Below are 19,433 nucleotides of genomic sequence, written 5' to 3'. Positions count from 1 at the left end.
GGGTAACGTGGCCAAAGAACAAGATTATAACGCTGGGCCAAATCATTTGGTTCAATCCTTAGTAATCAAGCAAGTGAAAGACTGAATTCTCCAAGCCCAATAGTTGCCCATTCTCTTCTAAAGTATCCAGCTAGAGGCACCTGGGTGGTTCAGTTGGTTAAGTGTCCGACTTCTGCTTAGGTAATGGTCTCACAATTAGTGAGTTTGAGCCCTGCATCAGGCTCTGTGCTGACAGCCCAGAGCCTGGAGCCTGTCTCCATTCTTTGTTTCCCTCTCTCTCTCTGCCCCCCCACCCCTGCTCATGCTCACTCTCATACTCTCTCTCAATCTTTCTCTCAAAAATAAAATTAAAAATTAAAAAATTAGGGGCACCTGGGTGGCTCAGTCGGTTAAGCATCTGACTTTGGCTCATGATCTCCTGGTTCATGCATTTGAGCCATGTCAGGCCCTGTGCTGACAGCTCAGAGCCTGGAGCCTGCTCTGGATTCTGTGTGTCCTTCTCTCTCTGCCCCTCCCCAGCTCGTGTTCTCTCTCTCTCTCTCTCTCTCTCTCTCTCTCTCTCTCTCTCTCCCCCTCCCCCCCCCTCCTTCTCTCCCCCTCCCCCCCCTCCTTCTCTCTCTCTCTCTCTCTCAAAAATAAGTAAACATTAAAAAAAAAACCTTAAAAATAAAAATAATTAAAAAAATTTTTAAATGAAGTATCAAGCTAGTCAAATGCCATATCTTCTCTGGGTAGCACATTCCAGCCTTTTATTGACCTAATGAATTCACTTATTTCCCAGAGCCATAACTATGATTTAAGAATAGCGGAATATAGGCAACGTGGAAGTCCTATGGACAGGGATTGCCCTTTTCCTCACTTAAATCTGGAGCCAGTATCACCCCAGTGGCTTAAAAGAAGCAGTGATAACACAAGAAGTAGGAGGCAACATAATCAAATTCTTGCTTTCTTGGTTTTCTCTATCACATCTCTTCCATGTCTTATTCCCTTTTGAGAAGTTCTAATGCATATAAGTTATTCCACATCACTGTTTCTGTGTCTTTAAATTTTCCCCATTAAAAAAAAGTGAGGAAGAGAATGAAAAACCTTGTATAACAAAATCATTACTATTAGTTAATTTAGAGACATGGGATCCAAAGAGGACATGAAGATTATTATATTTTTCTCTTTATACAATTCTGAACTGTTTGACTTGTTAAATACAAGTTACTTTTATAAACAAGCAAGAGAAGAAATGTTACAGCCCAATTATAATGAGTTGCAAAGCAAACAGACTCTACCTATGGTAGACAAATGTGTGCCTGGCCACACAGGGGCAAGCCTAGGGGTCTCTGGTATCCTGTAGTACTTGTGCTCTGCAGCCCCACTCTGGCAAGCCTCATAGGGAAGGAAGACCATATTCAGAGTCATAGGATAAAACGGAGCACTGGTTAGAATGTGAGTTCCCCAAGTCAGAATATCCACCTGTCCCCAGCGCCTGGCAGAGAGCAGTTACTTAATTTGTGGAAAGATTGAATGATTACTGTATAAAACAGAAATGACTATTCCAAGTAGTCATCCATGCTCCTAAGCAAATCTCAGTAAGACCTATGATTTTAATTATTTGAGTATTCAGACATAAGCACATGAGAACTTTTGCAAACTTCTTATAGCTTAGCAACAAATGGGGATGTCTGACTCTGTTACTTCCTTTTTGCCTTGAGTGTCCATCCATTTGTGAACCAGTCCTCATATGCCCTGTCTGGAAAAAAAAAAAAAAAAAAAAAAAAAAATCAACAAGGAGCTTCTACCAGATGTGCCTGCTTTTCCGTCCTTGTGAGAGTGTTGGGTAACTGACCTGTAATTTAAGGGCTAGACTGGAAATAAGTTGCCATATATAGCATTTTTTTTTTCAAATAAATAATTTCAAAGTGCCAAACAACCAATTGATAAACTATGAATATAAAACATTTGCAATTCAAGAACACTTTCCAATTTTAGATATCAGAGACCCATAGTCTTCATGGATTTATGGGTACTTCAGTATTAGCAAGTGAGTCCAAGAACTCCATGAAGTACTAAAAGAATCTGTGAGGTGCTGATTTGGCTTCCCCTTCATACAAGTCTGGTATGGAAGAGAAAGGCTCTTAGCCAAAGAATGACCCCAAGATGTGCTTCTCCATACAGTACTGCATTTTTAGTTCGTGGTTGCCTGTTTACAAACGCCCATGATATGAAAAATTAAATCTTTGTTTCTTTGGGGGCCCCTGGGTGACTCAGTTGGTTAAGCATCCAACGATTTCAGCTCAGGTCATGATCTCACGGTTTGTGAGTTCGAGTCCCACATTGGGCTCTGCCCTGACAGTGCAGTGTCTGCTTGAGACTCTCACTCTCCCTCTCTTCCTCTCCCTGCTCATGCACTCTGTATCTCAAAATAAATAAATAAACATTAGAAAAAAAGCTTTGTTTCTTTGTTAGAAGACAAAATTTGGCTGTATGCTATTTGAGGTGATGGAAAAGAGAGAGCTCTAAGAAAGCAGAGAACCTTAGCCAGAAATAGGAAGTTCAGTACAAATTTAAAAGTAAAACATCAAAAACTAGTAAGTACAGTGTTCATTTCTTTGGTGACTTGGCTATATAAGAGGAGTGCATTTTCCATTTGCTCTATACAAGAACAAAGAAATTTTGAAACTATTTTAAATGTTTCAAGAATTTATTAACTTGAAAATATCACTCCTAATTCATAGAGTAGTGTAGGAGGTATATATGTTTTTCAGTCCTGCTTTTCTGCGTTTGTATTCTATAAATATATATTATAAACATACTAATATATTTCTATTCTACAAATAGTATATGTATAATATTTAATATAAACATATTTAATTGTGTTTAATGTAATATAAAATAAATGGAAATAGTGTATACAAATATACAAATTTTATTTTGTAAGTTAATTCAAGGATTTATGGAATCTAAGGACATATTCCTTATAAATATCAGGAATATGCTCTATAAACTGATAGCCCTGTGCTAGTGGTTTTAAAAGATGAAAAAAAGTGGTTTTTTTAACCTAGTGTGGCCCCTGGCCTTCAAAGCTCACCATCCAATTCTCTTGTCATGGTGAGTGACCTGACTTAATGGATGGCCACCAAGCAACAGCAGTTAAAGATTTATGGAACGTCTGAGGCAGCATCCAGAAGCCTGACACACTCTCACTGATCTCAGAATGCTTTCTTCCTTTTTTCAGTTATGCCTCCAACAAGGCAAGTAAAGCTGCTTCTGTTCTCCTCTATTCTCTGTGGACGCACACGGAGCTCCATAATGCCTATAAGAAGGTAAGTACACTAGAAAGGTGAGTGTTGCAGTTAATAGGCAGATAATAGTGGTCCCCTGGTGAGAGATCACTAAAAACATTTAACGTTTTCTTGGGGCACCTGGGTGGCTCAGTGGGTTGAGCCAACTTTGGCTCAGGTCATGATCTCATGGTTCATGAGTTTGAGCCCCATATCAGGCTCTCTACTGTCAGTGCAGAGCCCTCTTCAGATCCTCTGTACTCCCCTCTCTCTGCCACTCCCCTGCTCATGTTCTCCCTCCCTCCCTCCGTCTCTCTCTCTCTCTCAAAAAACAAATTTTTTTTTAAACTGCATTTTCTTGGATGACAGTGTTGTTACCTTTCACATATGTTTGCTTATTCCAAAGGCTCAGTTTAAGAAGACAGATTTTGTCAACAGCCGGACTGCCAAAGCCTACCACTCCCTTAAAGACTGAGAAAATGAAACAGAGCTCTCCGAAATCTCAACCATCCGCAGCCATAAAAAAGCCCCAGAGGAAAACACCTATTTTTCTACTTCCCAGCCCAAGAAACCTCAAAAAAGCATGCCCTGTTTCTTATCCTTTTCTATTTCCATGGTCCCCAGAATCCAGAACACAAATAATCAGAATAATAATTCTATTAGTTTTCCAGAAGACTTTTGCAAGTTTGCTACCAGTAGACACTGGTAACAGGCTTGATTTTATCCTCCACCAGTAGTGGTCTTTGTGATCAGGGCTTATGGCACAGGGCCTCCTGGAACCAAAACGTGGATTCATGTGGAATGGACATAACAGAATAAGGAAAGAAGTCATTGTATGACTAGGATTTTAAAAGTTTGATTTACATTTATGTTCCTTTCCAGTTTCCATGTTTTGTCACTCAAATGCACGTTGTTTCACCTTTGAGCTATGAGTGTGTGGTTCTGCGGTGTTGAAACAGAATGGAAATGACAAAGAATACTGACAGAGTTATCCAGGAGAAATTTTAATGGCAAAATTATATGTTTGTTTACTCTATGCTTGTTTTTATCCTCTTGAATATTTTTTCTCTGATTTTAAATGAACTTAAAAGTTTTAGATCACAGCGTGCATGACTCTAAGAAAGTGAAATTGAAATGAAGTGATCATAGCAACTTTAAAAATCTTTTCAAAGGCAGCTGTGCTTATGAAATTCAGTGTTCCCTCTAAACACCATGTAAATGCTTTTCTTGCTCAAGGAAAATATGAATAACAACACCATTAAATGCAAATCTCTTCTGAATAGTAGGATTCAGTGTGATCTATCTCCTGGACTTTTTCAGTTACTGCCATGGGCTGATAGAAAAATGGACTCTATACTCTTCAACTCCAAGAGGAACCAAAACCTCTCAAACAGCTGGGTGAGCCCAGGGCACTGAAAACACAGTTCATTTTAATGAATTGCATTCATTATCAACCAGCCCAACTTTGCCCAACATTTAAAAAAATAGCGCAGAGCCTCTAAATCTCATGTGATCTTCCTCAAGCCATTATTTTAAATGAAGGAAACTCTAGAGCAAAAAATGAAGACGTTATATTGAGGGAAAATATTTCAAGGCCACCCAGAAATGATATGAGAAACACTAATGTTGAAAAGTTGACAACCTCATTTGTTGAAGCAAACACTCTGTCAGGTGTTCTTTTAACTGAGCTCTGATTAATACCATTTCCATAGAATTAGTCTTCTCAATTACAATTCTGTTATATTTTGCTTTTTTTAAAAAAATCCAACAATGTTTGCTGTAAGAAAGTAGGAAGGAAAAATGTCTTTCAGCTCCTTTTGGCCAGAAAAGTGTAATAGAAAATAAATTCCCATTTTCAATTTGAATATGTGCTTAAGTCTTTATTACATTTAGGCATTAAAATTATTTTAATTTTAAAAGCTCAATGGAGAAGACTTAGGTTTCTAACCTAGTTCAAAATGAGATTAAATACCAATTTCTTTTTTAAATTTTTAAATGTTTATTTTTGAGAGAGAGAGAGAGAGAGAGAGAGAACGGGCGGGGGATGGGCAGAGAGAGAGGGAGACACAGAATCCGAAGGAGGCTCCAGGTTCTGAGCTTTCAGCACAGAGCCTGATATGGGTCTCAAACCCACAAACCGTGAGGTCATGACCTGAGCTAAAGTCGGACGCTTAACCAACTGAGTCACCCAGGCGCCCCCAGATGTCAATTTTTAAATACCAAAGAGAGAAATCATCTGTTTTTTCAGAGTTTTGATGAGTACAGCATTTGGAGCATATTTATTCCTCCAGATAACTGAAGTATGTTCAAGAAGTTTCTATGGTTTTTAAAGCACTAGTAAAGCCTTCAATGACTTTAAACACGAAAGGAGGCAAAATAATGTTGCCTGCATTGGTATCTGTGTATGTCTGATTATTGTGTATTGTGGTATATATGGTATGATTGACATGACATTTGAGGACTTGACCTTATAAACTTCAGTTGCTAAGGATTTAATACTTTGTAATTATTTCTATTCCTTCCCTAATTAATGCCTAAATTCTTTACTAACAAATACTTCCTATAAGAAAATGGGACTGGCTAATGACTAAAGCTTGTAAAAAAGGAGAGACCTATGAATGTGTTAGATTTTAGTAAATTTGAGTGGGTCTGTGACCCTGAAAGGATAGACTCTGTCTGATCCTCATGTCCTGCTTTGTTCACCCTGATTACCAAAACCTCACTACTTTACTCTGTAGACACCTCTGAGGAGATCCTTGTGTGGTTGAATATCCATTTGGATCACAGTTCCACACAAAAAGTTCTTTTTTTTTTAATGCATATCCTGACCTTGCCCGTGTCATCAAGGGAACTGACAGGCTGAGCAGAGTCTTTTCGTGTATTTGTGCTGAGAGTTCCAAAGGGCTGCTGCCTTGTCAAGAATTCTTAATGGCATTCTGGAATATAGAAGGTTGCTGCCCTGGATTTCCATCGCTGGAAGCATTTGTTTATATCTGATGGAAGTCACCAAAGGGTTATCTGGCAAGATAGGGGATTAACATGTCAAACAGGAAAAGAAGCAGCATTAGAAGATAGATAAGCCTCTTTAAAACAAATGTAATCACCCTCCGAAGAAGCAATTTCTTAGAATAAAAAAAGGAAATAGGAAATACATATATTTAAGTATATCCTTATATACATATACATATAACTTATTTGTACTGTAGTTATAAATGAAATTTCCTCTAAAATGTGTAAAGAACTTATGCTTTGAAATGGGGATGACTTCAGCATGTTTGTACTTGGAACAAAATTGCAGAAGCCTCAAATCGGGATCTGAGGATTAAGACAGAATTTAGAGGGCATCTGGTCAGTTCCTCCTTAAAGTGACAGAGAAGAAAAATATGCAGTCACTCATTCAGTTCAGCATCACCCTGTAACTCACCCCAGTAACCGTTGCATTAAAGTATTTGTTGTGGAAGAGAAAATAAATTTTAAAAAAGGAAACAGAATTTTCCAAATAAAATTCTCCTTTAGATGTAACGTTTTAGTTTACAGTGGTCCTGACAGTTTTCATCTCTCATGAAATAAACTTCAACCTTTTAAGGACTATAAGAAAAAGGAAAACTCTTCATATGATATATTCAGGAAAGAGAGATCAAAATGCCGTATGTTAGTAAAAGAGCTGTTTAAGAGCTGAAGGGAAAGCATTCTGAAGCCATAGTCAGGAGACACAGTTAAAGAATCCAGCAATAGTTTGCCTGGAAGAAAGGTGCCATGTTACCTGTCTTTAAATACCTGAAGGACCATTGTATAAAAGTTGGCAGTCTTACTCTAACCAAGTAGAGGACACACCAGGGCCGGTAAGTAGAGACCTGGGAGAGTAGGTCTGAGTAGACAGTAGTGACATGTATGGAGCACCCCTCACAGACTCACAGACTCCTTGTGAGGTATATACTCCTTTCTTTTTCTTTTTCTTTTTTTTTTTTTTTTTTTTACATTTTATACATGAAAATGATGTGAAGCAGAGAGGTTACATTCCAAAGAAACATAGCCCAAAAGTGCTGGCAGGCCATATAAAGCCAGGTGGGTTAGCTCCTCACCAGGGGTTCCTTGGAGACCAAAAATGGAAAATGTGTCTCCATGCTGGGGAATGTGGGGATCTCTCTGAAGAGTTAAGCGGACAGTCTGACATAATGGTGAAGAGGACTGATTGTAGAACCAGACAGTCTGAGCACAAAGTGTGACTTCCCCATTTGATAGCTGGGGTAAATTTCTTACTCACTCTGAGTCTCAGCCTTCTTTATTTGATAGATGAGAATGATAGTAGAATTACTTCATTGGGTTCTTTTGAGGGTTAAATGTGTTCATAGTTGTAAAGTATTTAAAACAGAGTCTGACAGGGGTGCCTAGGTGGCTCAGCTGGTTGAGCATCCGACTTCAGCTCAGGTCGTGATCCTGCATCAGGTCAGAACCTGGAGCCTGCTTGGGATTCTGTCTCCCTCTGTCTCTCTACCAGTCCCCTGCTCACACTCTGTCTCTCTCGCTCTCTCAAAACGAAATATTTTAAAAAAATTTTTAAAAGCGTCTTGACAGTATGCAGCCAATAAATGCTAACTTACATTACTTGGAATTCTCTGGTTTGGAGGTTCTTTTCTTTTTAATCCATCTCTTTTGAGTTTGTCTTTTCAGATATGGTTGGTTCATTAAAAGCCCCAACCTCCTCCACCCCCAGAACACACACACACACACACACACACCCCTTAGAAGACCAGGTAAAAATGAGGAAAACAAACACAGTCCAGACAAATGATTCTGAATGTCTGTTCCTCAGGACACAAGTCTTTGGGGAGGTATTTACAGGTGTTCTATGAAAAGGAATATCCCATAATCAAATACGTTTGGGAAGGACTGAGTTATACAAAGATTGATTGTAAGACTTCTCAGAAGCTTCTTCAACATGTTTCATTCCCACCTGGAGTGTGGCGGGAATCTGCAGACAGGAAAGTAACTCAGAAGGCAGTTATTAGCCCAGAGGAGCAGGCTGAGGCAGCAACAGACATTCCTACATCCAGCTGATCAAACCTTGTCATAAATCTCACACCAAGAAGCAGTTAAATCTCTCAGAAGCCTGAATTTTGCCTCTAAGCTACTAAGATACAATGCATCTGGCAAGGAATAAAAAACAGGTCCAAACTTGCAGATTTTCCTACAACTATAATAGGATGTTCTTCCCAGTAACAACTAATCCTTTGGGTGTTTTACTTTAGGGAAAAAACAAAAGGAAGAGTTCCACTTTTAATTATCTTTCAACATACATGTATTGAACATTTATTCCTAGAGCTAAGGACCAGTGAGATGCACTTTTATAAGGAAGTGCTCACAGATCAAAATGAAACTGACTTCCCTGTGATGGACACTTGCACAGTTAAAAGTATCCTTTGCGTTATCTGGGAAAAGAAAATTCATTTCCTGGAGAATGAACTTCATCATGCTATAGGGTGACAGCTGGGCAGCTCTAGACTCCTACAGATCTTCTGGAATAGGGCTTTCTCATAAAACAAGAATGGTTAGCCTGAGAGGCAGAGGATTATTAAGAAGATACCTTCATTTTTAGCCAGAGGGAGTTGTCACAATTGATATCCTTTAATAAGTGTGTAAAAATTTTAATATTTAGAAAACTGACAAAGACATTTTTCCTCGTGAATTTGTTTTACCTCTTGCTCTAATTGGAGATTTTTGCAGGTCCTAATTTAAAATATAGAAGTAATCTATTTTTGTGGTATTGCCTGAACAGCTTTCTATAAGAATTACGTGTGACATTAAGTAGCACATTCCCACCTCTTTTGGTGACTCACACCTACTGTGACCCAGTTCCTCATCTCCTGTCCTGTGTCTCCTACTTTATCACTTACAATGCTTCATTTGCATTTAGGTACAAAAAAGTTCAACTCAAGTGACTTAAACAATTAATGTTTTTATGTCATGTAACAATAAGACCATGTTCAGGCTTGGGCTTGCTTATTTCAGCAGCTCATTGAAGTCATCAAGAATCTAGATTTCTGGGGCTCCTGGGTAGGTTGGTCAGCGTTGACTCTTGGTTTCGGCTCAGGTCATGATCTCACAGTTTCTGAGTTCGAGTTCCGCGTTGGGCTCTGCCCTGGCAGTGTGGAGACTGCTTAGGGTCCTCTCTCCCTTTCTCTCTGCCCCTATCCTGCTCATGCTCGCTCGCTTGCTCTCTCTCTCTCTCTCTCTCTCTCACTCAAAATAAATAAACTTTAAAGAAATAAAAATAATCTAGATTCCTTTAGTCTTTCTGCTCTGCTTTCGTCAGCATTCGCCCCTGGTTGATGTCTCCATGTTGACAAAATGGTTGTAGCAGTTCCAAACATCCCATCATTTCAGGGCCATGTCCTAAGGCCAGAAGAGTAAACATTCCTTTCTTGCCTCCTTTTTTCAATAAGTGAAGAAAACTTTCCCAGAAGCCTCCATCAGATATCCCTCATTTCATATCACCCAGAATTATATCACCTGTCAATTCCTAACTCAACTCCTAGTTAGGAAAATGAAGCTACTGTTCCTTTCTCAAACCAGGCACATTTCGCCCAAGTCTGGGCCTGCCTCCCCCAAAATTCAGGGATGGGGAATACTTGAACAAAGTCAGGGTTTAATTGGGCAAGGACAAAAAGGGCTGCAGAATAGTCAACCACCATTGCCTGCCATCTGTAGGGACACTCAAAGAGGAAAAAATACATTTGTTAGCAAACTGACTTCATTTGGCTTCTAAGAGAAGTGTGCGCTTAAACACTGCTGGTAAAAGTGCGAGTTTGGCTGCCGTGGCTGTTGCATTTAGGACAAAGTCTGTGAGGGTTTGTGGACAAAGAGGATAGAAGAGCTAGGAACTGCAGTTAAACCAGTAGTCGTGATTTCAAAGAGAATGTGATGAAAGAAGATCGTAAAGCAGGTGCTCAGCCAAACAGTAGGTGTGGAGTAAAATCACTTCGGAGGTACGGTGCCTCTCTTTTTCATTCTCCCTTTCTTGACCCCTGTCCTTCCTCACCTTTAACTAGTAATTATGGAACCCAAGTTATACCTTCATTGAGCAAGCCATCTTGGAAGAAAGTTGGCCTGAGCCTGAGGTGTTTGGATAATCTCATTTTCTCAGTGAGACATCAGTTTAGCCAGTAGACACAACATGGATTTGAATTCTGACTTTACCTCTCACCGGATGTGTGACTCTGGGAGTTACTTTAACTTTCTGGGTGTTTCACCTCCTTGGTGAAGTGGAGTTGACAATGACTGCTTCACAGGATTTTTGAGGGAATAAAATAAGGTGATGTTTTCATCATTCTTGGTGCCTCAGCACTCAATACTTACAGGAGCCTTTACTACTTCCTATAGAAGCACCCAGCACTTCAACTTCCTCCTCCTGTCTCCATTCTCCTCCTCACAGTGGCCCAGGAATCCTGTTAGAGCAGAAAACAAATTTCATCGTGATGAAACAGGAAGTGATAAGAGAGAGGGAAAATCACCTGCTAAATCTCCTCTCCCCCTCCAGCCCCTCCTCGTGCCTCCTGGTTTCTCTCACTTTCTTTGGTAAATTTATTTATTTATTTTGAGAGAGCACAAGCAAGCAGGGGAGGGGTGGAGAGAGAGGGAGGGAGGAAATCCCAAGTAGGCTCCGTGCTGTCAGCACGGAGCCCAAAGCAGGGCTTGATCCCACAAACAAATCCCATGAACCGTGAGATCATGACCTGAGCCAAAACCAAGAGTCAGTTGCTCAACCAACTGAGCCACCCAGGTGGCCCCGCTCACTTTTCTTCTGATCCGTCATGCACAACCCCAATCTCTTGACCTGTTTCTACACCAAACTCTGTCCTCTAGAACAACTCAGATCAGGGAAACCTGCTAGGGGCACAAAGTGAAAAGACTCCCCTTACTGTGAGAGTTGCAGCAGGAGACAATATGTTCATGCTAACCCAGCTGGAAATACTGAGTAAGCTTTTCTATTAAAGGCATTTGTGCCACTTATGGTAAATAACACTTCAGGTCAAACAGTAAAACTTAATGTCCTTTCCTGAAAAAAAAAAAAATGATCTTTTTTTAAAAGTATTCTGACACTCTTCAAAAGTAAATGTTTAGGGGCACCTTGGTGGCTCAGTAGGTTGAGCGTCTGACTTCAGCTCAGGTCATGATCTCATGACTCGTGAGTCCGAGCCCCGCGTCGGGCTCTGTGCTGACAGCTCAGAGCCTGGAGCCTGCTTCCAATTCTGTGTATGTCTCTCTCTCTGCCTCTACCCTGCTCACATTCTGTCTCCCTATATCTCAGAAATAAACTTTAAAAAATGTTTTATGTTTGTATTAAAGTTTGATGTGGCATAGACTGCTCATTGCCCCCACTACACCCTCTCTCAGCTTTTCCCAACACAATAGAGTATTGACAGGTCACATGGTACCCAGAGTAAAAACTGCATTTCCCTGCTCCCGCTGGCAGTCAAGTTGAAAGCATATGACTAAATGCTAGCCAGTGGCATGGAAGTGTAATCCTACAGTCTCTCAAAACCTTCCTGAAGACCGTGGGCACATGCCCTTTACCCTCATTTTTCCCCGTTAGCCATTCTGCCTGGAATGCTGATACTCCCTACCAGGACCACAAGGATGAAGGCCACACTCTGGTGTGGCAGCACAGTGATCTCGGTGAAACTCCGTCATACGAGCTCTGGGCCACTCACCTTCAGACACTGCACACATGAGAGAGAAATACACTTTATTGGGTATAAGCTATTATTATTTTAGGTTTTATATCTCACAATCAAACTTAATTCTAACTATTACTTCTCGGCACTATTATACAGAGCAAAATCAAATTAAGAAAATTTCCAAACCAGAAGATACAGTGCTTCTGTCCTAGATCAAAAAGCCACCTAGAAGATTAAACTGCTAGCCAATATACAGAAGAAGAGAAGTAACTTTGGTGAATTAATTTTAAACTTGGATTCATTTATTCTGTTGATAAGGCACTTTACAAAGCAGTCTTCAGCCACATTGTGAATTAATTCTGCTCAGTAGAAAGATACATTTTCAAGAGGGAACTGGAAGGTACAGGTTTGGCCAAATGGTGTCATCTTTCCTCTGGGAAGCACACCCTGGGTCATATTGCCTAGAGGGGAAAAAGTACGTGAAATACAATCCTTGTAAAACTATGTGATTAGAGAAGCCTGTTTTCTACAATGTATTTGCTGACAAATGTCAAGAGGAAACAGTTTCTGCAAAATGAAGAGCCATTAGGTGGCCTAATTTAGGTCACAAACATTTCTATTTTTTTTATTTGTTAATGTTTTTAAAGTTTATTTATTTTGAGAGAGAGAAAGAGAGGGAGAGAGAGAATCCCAAGCAAGCTCCGTGCTGTCAGTGCAGAGCCCGATGTGGGGCTTGAACTCACCAACCGTGAAATCATGACTTGAACAGAAACCAAGAATCAGACGCTCAAATGACTGAGCCTCAAGCACCCCAGGTCACAGACATTTTTAAAACCTCTACTGGAAAACCATCTACAGCTGCCCAATACCCTGTGTCCCATAGGAACTCTGATAAAAGGCATCCAATTTCTGACCTGCTTATTGTAGTGTTAGAAAATAATACTGGGCGCCTGAGTGGCTGAGTCAGTTAAGCGTCTGACTTAGGCTCAGATCATGATCTCACGGTTCATGAGTTCCAGCCCTCCATCGGGCTCTGTGCTGACAGCTTGGAGCCTGGAGCCTCCTTTGGATTCTGTGTCTCCCTCTCTCTCTGCCCCTCACCTGCTTGTGCTCTGCTCTCTCTCAAATATAAATAAATGTTAAAAATTAAAAAAAAAGAAAATAATACCAAGTCATAATAAATAGGCCTATATTGATTTGTGGAATTTGCTTAATGGATCTTGTCTTTGGGCACCCAGCACCCCATCCCACCTCTTGTAAATTCCCTCCTGTGTCACAGGAGCTAGAATGCAAGGAACTACATTTACACTCTCCTGCTGCTAGAGTTTTGGGTGCAGCTGGGGTTCTGCCAACATGATGCAGGTGGGTAGGAAGGCAGAGGCCATGTTCTAGCTATTGTTGTGTTTGGCAAGCAAGTCCCAACAGATGTTAAGTGTACCAATGTCCAGTCACCAGCCTCACGAGTGTTGGCAGTCATGACGATGACAGATGTGATGGTAGGAACCGTAGCAGCTGGCCTCCTGACTTCTGTTCTTCCCACTCTTCCATGAGTGTGTGAACATCCAAAGTCCTTTAGATTCATATACTTAGAGTGAATTCTGTTTTCTGCACTGAACCTGGTATAGTATTCCAGTCACTTATATTTGCTAGGAATTGGGGAAATCTGTTTCCCAAAAGAGCCTAGTTGTTAACTGTGTTCTTTAACATTAAAAAGGGACCTTTAGTATATCATAAAGAATTGTATTTGCTTTTTTTTTTTTTTTAACATTTATTTATTTTTGAGACAGAGAGAGACAGAGCATGAACGGGGGAGGGTCAGAGAGAGGGAGACACAGAATCTGAAACAGGCTCCAGGCTCTGAGCTGTCAACACAGAGCCTGACGTGGGGCTCGAACTCACGGACGGCGAGATCATGACCTGAGCCGAAGTCGGCCACTTAACCGACTGAGCCACCCAGGCGCCCCTGTATTTGTTTTTTTTTAATGTTTATTTATTTTTGACGAGACAGAGACAGAGCGTGAGTGGGGGAGGGGCAGAGAGAGAAGGAGACACAGAATCCAAAGCAGGCTCCAGGCTCCCAGCTGTCAGCACAGAGCCCGATGCTGGTCTTGAACTGACAGACTGTGAGATCATGACCTGAGCCGATGTCGGACACTTAACCAACTGAGCCGCCCAGGCACCACAAGATTTGTATTTCTTAAATATTGAGCTCACCTTAAATATCTGGTTGTTTTACATACAAATATAAGTTTTCTATGAAATTTTTACTTGCTCTTTGGTTGGTATTCTAATAAGTTTAACAGAGTAATTTACTCCAAATAATGAACACCTTAATTAATTACATTCAGTTAAGCATGTTAAACAATAATCACAAAATTTCAATGTATCTCAAGGCCTTCATACATGTTACATCATACAGATATTTAGCTAAACTTTTCCAAGCAGTTAAATGGTGCTAAAAAAACCTGAGGATAAAGACTTGAAATATCCAATTCCTTTAGATAGTCAAATACTATTTATGAACTAAAGCAAATACCTTCCTCATAAAAATCACAAGACTAACATTAATTAATTATTTCATATCACAGCTACAGGGGTGCCTGGCCGGCTCAGTCAGAAGAGCATGGGACTCTTGATCCCGGGGTCATGAGTTCAAACCCCACATTGGGTGTAGAGATTACTAAAAGATAAATAAATAAATAAAGTTTAATAAATAAATAAAATCACAAGCACAAAATGCCAGATACCCTTAATTATGTTGAATGTGTGAAATAACAAACAGAGACAGATTATAATGATGATTTTAAAACTTGTCTCTAGGTGTACATAGAAGTATTAAAATTATTATTTTGACTTACTTATGTCATCTTTCCTATGATAGCTACAGTCTTTTCAGGGCCACAAAGTCACTTATATAACTAAAGAAAACAGTATACCTGAAACTAATATAATATATTTAATTCTACCGGAATTAAAAAAAATAATAAAATTTAAAGTAAGTTATATAAAGAAGTAAAAATAGGAAAAGCAGACTTACCATCTTAGGATGGCTAAGTTCGTTTGGTGTGAAATCCAGGACCAAAATGCTATCACAGGTGTGATCATAGTCCTAGAGATTCCAGGGGGGTCTACGTGCTGGTTCCTTTTGATTCTACAGGAACCACCCAAACCACAGATGACCTCTCTCTGTCCTTTCTCACAGATTATCCTTAGAGTAATAGGACTTTGGAAGCACATGTTTTTTCTGCTACCTAGTCCCCTTCCTCAACCTCTAACGACATTTCGTTATCTTTAGTGGGGTGAACTACTTACTCATATGTATACACACACAATCACACATACCAAGTGAGATTGCAACAAATCTCTGCTGCCTGATTAGAGTTAACTGAATCTTGCAAGTAAGCACACACACACACAGAAATTAATGTGTTAACTTTATTACTTATAAAGCCAAACATCGTATGGACATTGCTGACTTTTGGCCCTGATACAAAAAGTCTACAATAATTAAAAATTAGAGACAGCATTCCTTTGGGGGAAAAAAACACACATTCTTCCTTTTTCCCTCCTGGGGAAAAACCCATTGTCCCTGAGAACGTAATAGATTTGAACTCATGGGAAATGAAAGGCACTTCCAGGTCTTGAATTTATATCCTACTTCAAAGAAATTTTTCTGAATCAGGAAAACTTAGCAGTTTTAGATGTTTTTAAATCACTTTTGAACAGACCCCTACTGGGGGTTTTGCTTTCAAGAGTTTTAGTTAAATTTTGGCTAGTAGATAATTAAAGCCATTGATTTGTTCTGTGTTTAGCTACTTGAAATTATACTCAGGGCCAAAGTGTCTTGTAGGAATTTCTTCTTCGTTAGATAAACCATTACAGAAAGGTCATTTCTAACAATGCTATACTTGGCAAATTAATCTTTTTTAAAAAACTCTTCACAACATTAGTGTACTATAAAAACCCAAGCGATTAGCCAAACTCCTCATTGTTAGAGTTGTAGACTAAAGTTCAACATTTCTTGACTCACTGCCCGTGATTCATTATTTTGAATAGGTGTGTTCTGGGCTGAGGCCCCATGTTTGAAAATCACAGCAATAAAACCCAGATAATCAGAGTTATTCATGACATGCTTATACACAAAATTTGTTTCTGTATACCACGGTTATTATTAGATTTGCGTATCCTTTTAACCCCATAATTTTTTAAAAAATTTTAACGTTTTTATTTATTTTTGAGAGAGCAAGAGAGTGGAGTGGGATAGGTGCAGAGAGAGGGAGACACAGAATCCAAAGCAGGCTTTCCAGGCTCTGAGCTGTCAGCCCAGAGACTGACGTGGGGCTCGAGTTTGAACTCACAAGCCGTGAGATCATGACCTGAGCTGAAGTCAGATGCTCAACCGACTGAGCCACCCAAGCACCCCTCCCAATATTTTTAAAGACAGTATTTCCTCATATAGTCTTTCTACTGTAGAATCACAGTTTATTAAACAATAATAAAGCATTTTATTTTTGAAAAATTTTTGTAATATTAATTATGCTCTGACAAAAGCCATCCAGTCATTGTAGGCCAACAGAGTCTGATTAGGTGGAAGACATTTCTATCAAAACAAAAAGTTCCTAATTGAGGAGGATATTTATATCTGGTCTGTGCCATTGCCTAGAAGTCAACAATTAGAGATTAAGGCTCTGGTTAGCATGTTAGGCAAAAAAACACTGAAGTAGGATGACTCCATTTATATAAATTTCAAAAACTAAGCTAAAAAAATATTGATTAGGAATAGATATTTCTGTGTCTTTAAAAATCATTAAAAGAATGCATGTCAAGAAATATTTAAGAACACACGTAAAGAAGATATTTGCTCCTTGCTTGCTGCGTTGAGCACAGTGCTATATCAGTAAATGGACACGACAACCTTTCTGTAATGCACGCAGAGCTGTGTTTAAGAACGCTTGAAATAAAGATGTTTATGAGAAAAAAAATCATATTGTAGGTTGAATTGTGTCCCCTAACCCAATCTGACTGGTGTCCTTATTTTTAAAAAATTTTTAAATTAAAAAAAAAAAAAGCTAAAAAGAGTAGCTAGTAAATGATTAACACCAGACTTAGGTCAGCAGTTACCTCTGGAGAGAAGGATACAAGTAAGGAGATTTATGTGGGCGATTCCAAGGTATTGGAAATGGGGTATTTGGTATACATATATTGTGAGTTCTCTAGTATGATATATGTCATGATTTAAAAGTTTAAAACTAATTTAAAAATTAAAGATAAGCTTCCATGATTAAAAAATGAAAGCCTCTGTGCTGACAGCTGCTTCAGATTCTGCAGCTCCGTCTCTCTGCCCCTCCCCCACTCACGCTCGCTTCTTCTCTCTCTCTCTCTCTCTCTCTCTCTCTCTCTCTCTCTCAAAAATCATTAAAAAAAAAAAAACATTAAAAAAATTTTTAAAAACGTACCAGAACTCTGAGCAGAGTCACACACATTTGTCCCATCCCCATCTCTCCTTAGAGGCTGTTGTGTCCCACCAGGATCCCTGACCCCAGGTTTTGAGCACACACCCCCAGCTTTTGGGAGTGTTAGTAAACGCTGTCTCTGAGCTGAGTCCCTCTCTGGGACTTGCTTTTGGCTAAAGATAGCCATAAACCCAAGATAACACCCCCTTCCTGGAAAAAGCCCATATCCACAGACTGGTTAAATTGAGATTACTGGCATACCTCCTTTTATTGCACTTGGCTTTATCGCGCTTTCCAGATAGTGTGTTTTTTTACATATTGAAGGTTTTGGCAACCCTGCATCAAGCACGTCGATCAATGCCATTTTTTCAACGGCATTCTGTTCACCTCATGCCTGTGTGCCATATTTTGATAATTCTCACAATATTTCAAAGTTTTTGTCACCTGTGATCAGTGATCTTTGTTATGGTCACCTGTGATCAGTGATCTTTGATGTTACTATTGTAATTGTTTTAGGGCATTGTGAATCATACCCACATAAGACAGCAAACTTAATTGATAAATGTGTGTGTTCTGACTGCTCCACCAACCGGCCATTCCCCCATGTCTCTCCTCCAGGCCTCTCTATTCCCTGAGACACAGATTGAAACTAGGCCAATTAATAACCCTACCGTGGCCTCTAAGTGTTCAAGTGAAGGGAAGAGTTGCACATCTCTCACTTTCAATCCAAAGCTATAAATGATTAAGCTCGGTGAGGAAGACATGTTGAAAGCCAAGAGATGCCAAAAGCCAGGCCTCTTGCACCAAACAATTAGCCAAGTTGTGAATGCAAAGGAAAAGTTCTTGATAAAAAAGCAAAACAGACTTATTGCTGATACGGAGAAAGTTTCAGTGGTTTGGATAGAAGATCAAACCGCCACAACATTCAACATTCCCTTAAGCCAAAGCCTAATCCAGAGCCAGGCCCTGACTCTCTTCAAGTCTACAGAATCTAAGAAAGGTGAGGAGAAGAAAAGTTGGAAGGTAGCAGAGGCTGGTTCATGAGATTTAAGGAAAGAAGCCATCTCCATAACATAAAAGTGCAAGGTGAAGCAGCAGGTGCTTATGGAGAAGCTGCAGCGAATTATCCAGAAGATCTGGCTAAGATCATTAATGAAGGTAGTTACACTAAACAACAGATTTCCAATGTAGATGAAGCAGCTTTATATTAGAACAAGATGTCATCCAGGACTTTCATAGCTACAGAGGAGAAGCCAATGCCTAGCTTCAAAAAACTCTTTTGTTAGGGACTAATGCAGCTGGTGACTTACGTTGAAGCTAATTCTCATTGACCATTTCCAAAATCCTAGGACCCTTAAGAATTATACTAAATCTGGGCACCTGGGTGGGTCAGTCGGTTGAACACCTGACTCTTGGTTCAGCCTCAGGTCATGATCTGATGGTTTGTGAGTGCCAGCCCCATGTCAGACTCTGCATTGACGGTGCAAAGCCTGCTTGGGACTCTCTGTCTCTCTCTGCCCCTCCCCAACTCACGCATGCTCGCGTGCTCGCTCGCTCTCTCTCTCTCTCTCTTTCTAAAAATAAGCACTAAGAAAAAGAATTATACTATACCTAGTTTGCCTGTGCTTTATCAATGGAAAACAAAGCCTGGATGACAGCACATTTGTTTGCAACACAGTTCACTGAATTTTTTAAGCTCACTGTTGAGATATGCTCAGATAAAAAGATTCCTTTCAAAATATTACTGCTCACTGATAATGCACCCGATCACCCAGCAGATCTGATGGAGACATACAAGATTAATGTTGTTTTCATGCCTGCTAATACAACATTCATTCTGCAGCCCATCGTTCAAGGGCTGATTTTGACTTTCGAGTCTTATTATTTAAAAATTACATTGCATAAGGCTATAGCTGCTACAGATAGTGATTCCTGTGAGGGATCTGGGCAAAGTAAACTGAAAACCTTCTGGAAAGGATTCACCATTCTAGATGCCATTAAGAACATTTTTGATCTATGAGACGAGGTCA

At 39.8% G+C, this 19,433-nt stretch overlaps 1 protein-coding gene and 1 long non-coding RNA gene across 4 annotated transcripts in view; one reads left to right on the top strand and one right to left on the bottom strand.

Annotated features, from left to right (window-relative positions):
* The window catches only part of PKP2 (plakophilin 2), a 92,656-nt gene extending 88,813 nt beyond the window's left edge, over window positions 1-3,843 (top strand). Inside the window, exons 12-13 of one of the 2 annotated variants that reach the window (XM_049625270.1) lie at window positions 3,227-3,314; window positions 3,679-3,843. In XM_049625270.1, the coding sequence (XP_049481227.1) occupies window positions 3,227-3,314; window positions 3,679-3,747 (157 nt within the window). In that variant the 3' untranslated portion in view covers window positions 3,748-3,843. Of the gene's footprint in view, window positions 1-3,226; window positions 3,596-3,678 lie in introns of those variants that run through there. The other variant, XM_049625271.1, reaches the window with a different exon arrangement.
* Window positions 1,652-17,620, bottom strand: LOC125918946 (uncharacterized). 2 transcript variants are annotated; one of them, XR_007456631.1, is made up of 3 exons: window positions 17,407-17,620; window positions 10,629-10,717; window positions 1,652-1,741 (listed from the first exon to the last, which is right to left on the bottom strand). It is a non-coding gene; the product is annotated as an uncharacterized LOC125918946 (long non-coding RNA). The 2 variants fall into 2 exon arrangements; XR_007456632.1 differs by lacking the exon at window positions 1,652-1,741 and adding an exon at window positions 6,196-6,290.
* Between the last annotated feature and the right edge of the window lie 1,813 nt (window positions 17,621-19,433).

Source organism: Panthera uncia, chromosome B4 (assembly GCF_023721935.1).
Source record: "Panthera uncia isolate 11264 chromosome B4, Puncia_PCG_1.0, whole genome shotgun sequence".
Lineage (NCBI taxonomy): Eukaryota > Metazoa > Chordata > Mammalia > Carnivora > Felidae > Panthera > Panthera uncia.
This window is presented reverse-complemented; position numbering and strand designations above follow the sequence as displayed.